The sequence below is a fragment of the Oryx dammah genome, unplaced genomic scaffold (genome assembly GCF_014754425.2).
Source record: "Oryx dammah isolate SB20612 unplaced genomic scaffold, SCBI_Odam_1.1 HiC_scaffold_3, whole genome shotgun sequence".
In the NCBI taxonomy this organism is placed as follows: domain Eukaryota; kingdom Metazoa; phylum Chordata; class Mammalia; order Artiodactyla; family Bovidae; genus Oryx; species Oryx dammah.
Window position 1 is genome coordinate 84,798,665 of NW_024070187.1, and position 3,912 is coordinate 84,802,576.

At 38.0% G+C, this 3,912-nt stretch overlaps 1 protein-coding gene across 1 annotated transcript; it reads left to right on the forward strand.

Annotated features, from left to right (window-relative positions):
- Window positions 1–2,480: 2,480 nt before the first annotated feature.
- On the forward strand, window positions 2,481–3,644 carry CABS1 (calcium binding protein, spermatid associated 1). The gene has a single exon (XM_040237014.1). The coding sequence runs from the start codon at window positions 2,481–2,483 to the stop codon at window positions 3,642–3,644; it is 1,164 nt and encodes a 387-aa protein (XP_040092948.1).
- Window positions 3,645–3,912: the final 268 nt, after the last annotated feature.

Genomic DNA, 3,912 nt, shown 5'->3' on the forward strand with positions numbered 1-3,912 from the left:
TTCCAACAGTCCCACCAGGATTTTCTCCATGTGCTTCCTGTTTTTTGATGGATGACACACACTCTCAATCTGAAGTGTCCTTTTTGAGATCAACAATATAAAATATACATATAATAATAAAATTATTCTCCATAGACAGAAAAGCCTTTTTATGCTACAATCAATGTGATTCCACCTCACACTGGGAGAGTAGATGTGATCATGGAAGTAATCTCTGAAATTAAAGACTATTTGACTATTTTTATTTGTAAAGCTGTTATCGTTTCACCTGACATTTCTAACTAGGGACTAAATGCTTATAAGAATGAATATTTTGCTCCTTATTTTTTACTCTATTCAACATAACAAATACCAAATACTCTAAGATAATTTTAACAGTTATACACCTAACACTTACATTTTTTCCCTTTTTGTACACATACATACAAAAAATTCCCCCCCAAAACCACCAAGTCTTCTTTTTATAATATGCTTTATCTTGAATCAAGCTTCACAAATACCAAATTATGAGAAAGAAAAAAAAGTAGAGGTTAAAAACCTCCCATTAAACTAGCCAACCCAGAGAATGGTTTTACCCTCATATTTCTTTTAATGCTGCTGGAACTGACTTTATTTCTATTTAGACATTTTTTTTAAATGTGCCTACAACTAACCAGAAACTTCCTTCTTTGTCCTTGATGCTGACAGCATTCCCTACGTCAATAAAGACATTGGAGCCCTCAATAGTAATGGTAGCATCTTGAAGCAAACACATTTCTGGAAAGCTGCCCATATATTTGAAGTGAAAATTGTCCATCTTAAAACCTATCTGATATTTCCACAGAAAGTAGCGATATATTTGTCCCAGACCAATCAACTAAGAGAAAACACTGTAAACTTTGAGGTTGAGTTCATGCATGCTCAGTCACTTAGTCATGCCCAACTCTGTGACCCCATGGACTATAGCCTGCTAGGCATCTCTTTCCATGGGATTTCCCAGGCAAGAATACTGGAGTGGGTAGCCATTCTCTTCTCTGGAGGATCTTCCTGATTCAGGGATCAAACTTGCATCTCCTGCCATACAGGTAGATTCTTTACCATTGAGCCACCAGGGAAGCCCAAACTTTGAGGCTGAGTCCATATTTAATGAAGAATAAGCATTTGTCTTTGAGATGGAAACTACTGGTCGGGATAATGCCACTACCATTTTTCAGATTTAGTTCTGCCTGAGTCTGAAAGTTCTCTTTCTTTTAACAGCATTAAGAAAAACTTACCACCAGAGTACAATCCCTTTTCACCTAATTAGCTAAAGCTTACACATGATAACAAAGTAATGATGACTAACATAATTTTTTTTAAAAAAAGATGCTCCTTCTGAAATTGAGGATATAATTATTAAGGCTGAAGAGTTATTCACACCCTGATCTTGTTTCTGGGTGAATTTTGATGTATAACATCAACTCTCTGCCAGAAAAGTCTTTGTGTGTTTGGGGTTGAAATAACACTGTCTATAAAAAACCATTCCGAAATAATTTGACCTACAAGATCTGACAATCTCACTATTATTCAAGTTAATTCAATAAAATCAACTACAATGAAGAAGAAAACTAGCAAGACCCTAATAGACCAATAACTTATTTTTATTATCCCTACTGAAAAAGTGAGAATTCCTGCTCTAAAGAAAAGAATTAACTGAAATCTCTACTACCTAATTAGCTTCTGCAGCTACATTCACTGCCAAAAATGTCATTAATTTGTTTTAGACATTTAAATACTATGAATCTGAAGAGAAGATGCTTTATTTCCAAAAGACACTGTTACTTACTTGAGAAACAGGTAACCTGAAGCTGATGCTGATAATCCATGGCACCTAGAATTTCCCTCATTGACACTAAACCCATTAAGTACATGGCAGACTCTGCTATATCTGTTTCAAGTGACGCGAGACACATATTGGAAGGTATAGCACTTATAAAGAGACATGCTAAATCTCAAGTTCCCCACCATTATATTATTTGGCTCTTAATGTTGATTTCATAAACAAAGAGGGCTCTATTATCTTTTCATTTAAGTCTACTGACAAGTGTCCAGTCATGTCCAACTCTGTAACCCCATGGACTGTAGCCTGCCAGGCTCCTCTGTCCATGGGATTTTCCCAAACTAGAATACTGGAGTGGGTTGCCATTTCCTTCTCCAGGAGAGCTTCCCAACCCAAGTATCGAACCCAGGTCTCTTTTGTCTGCTGCACTGGCAGGCAGATTCTTTACCACTAGTTCCACCTGGGAAGTTTTTTCGTTTAATGTCAGTACTCATAACTCAGTGCCCAATCAGAGGACAGAAACAACCTCCAAGGAGATCCAGGGCCACTGGCCCTGTGGTTGATGCAACAATCACCATGATGACAAATGCTTCAATCACTATAATGAACACCACTTTCCTGCCTAGGGACACCACTGCACCCAGGGAAAGACCTTTGAGTGTGCATGGTGCCACTTTGTCCCATGGCTGAAGACGGTTTGCCAAAAATTTATTCTCATCCTCCAGCAGAAAGCACTAAGACAACTGAGGCAACCATCTTCTCTGGGGCTGACAACACTATTCCTAAATCAGAAACAACTATTACATCAGAAGGAGACCACGTTACTTCAGTAAACGACTGTATGCTAGAAAATGATTTTTCAACAACTACAGGCAACAAGCTTATACCACCAAAGGAAAGACTAAAATCAGAAGATGATGTTGAATCCCACCTGGAGAAAGAATTTGCCACTCTGATGGACATTAAAAACCCAATGGCTAATGAGTCTATCACTGAAAACTTCTTGCCGGGGAAAACTGGTAATATCTCATCAACAGATGCCATTTCCTTAATCGATTTTTCCACTGACATAGGAAAAGAAGATATTCTCTTGGATACCATTGACCCAGGGGATAAAGATGTGTCACTAACATCTGAAGTCTCTGGCACACCAAAGGAAAGCACAGCTGGCATTGCTGACACCCCGATCCTTCCAACTACAATGGGTAAATCTGATGTAAGCAATTATAGTTCCTCAGTTAAGTTCAAAGTCGCTGCTGATGGGAGTGCCCATATTACTGATTCCTCTGTCCCTGAGGCTGAAATCACTCCAGCTACTGAAAGAAACCTCACCACTATTCCAGACATAGTTGCCCTTGCAGAAGAGAAAATAACAGAAATTGACTTAATTCTTCCAGAAAATGACCCCAATGTTGTACCTAAACTAACTGATTCTGATGAAGAAAAGTTCATCACTGTGTTTGAACTTACTACCACTGCTGAAAGAGACAAAGATAACCCAGAAGATATTCTGCTAATTGATGAAGAGTCTACGGATGGAGTCAGTGTTTGGATGGAGAGGGATATGGCAAATGAAGAAGAGACTCATTCTGTTTTGCTTACTGCTGTAGAATCCAGATATGACTTCGTCATCCCTGCATCAGTAGCTATGAACCTCACGGAAGATTCGCTTACAGAAGAAGATCTGCCTGAAAATAATAGAATGGAATCTGTAACTAAGAATACTGACAAATTGTCAGGAACTACTCCTGATCTAGATGCATTCAACCATAAAGAAGACAATTTCACAACTGAAACGGGTGTCTTTAAACTACTGAAAGAAGAACCAGATGAGTTCCTGATTTGAAAGCAACCACAACAGAAATGCCACAAAGTATTGTGCAGTAGCCTAGGCAGCTAGTTTTAACATCTAAGAAGTTTGTCCAGAAAGCAATAAATCTTAATAAATGAAAGAATGTGAGCATTTAAGGCAAGTACAAAACTTAGAAAATGCATGGGTTTAAGAATAGTGGTCATGTAGCAGAATATATTTTGGGAAACTTTAAAAAGTCAGCAATGCAAGAGTTCCCCTACTATCACAAAGTTTACTTGAGTTATCCAATAATTACTTATTT

Coding starts and splice junctions, on each gene's coding strand:
- CABS1 (XM_040237014.1), top strand. CDS start 2,481: ATGGCTGAAGACGGTTTGCCAAAAATTTATTCTCATCCTCCAGCAGAA.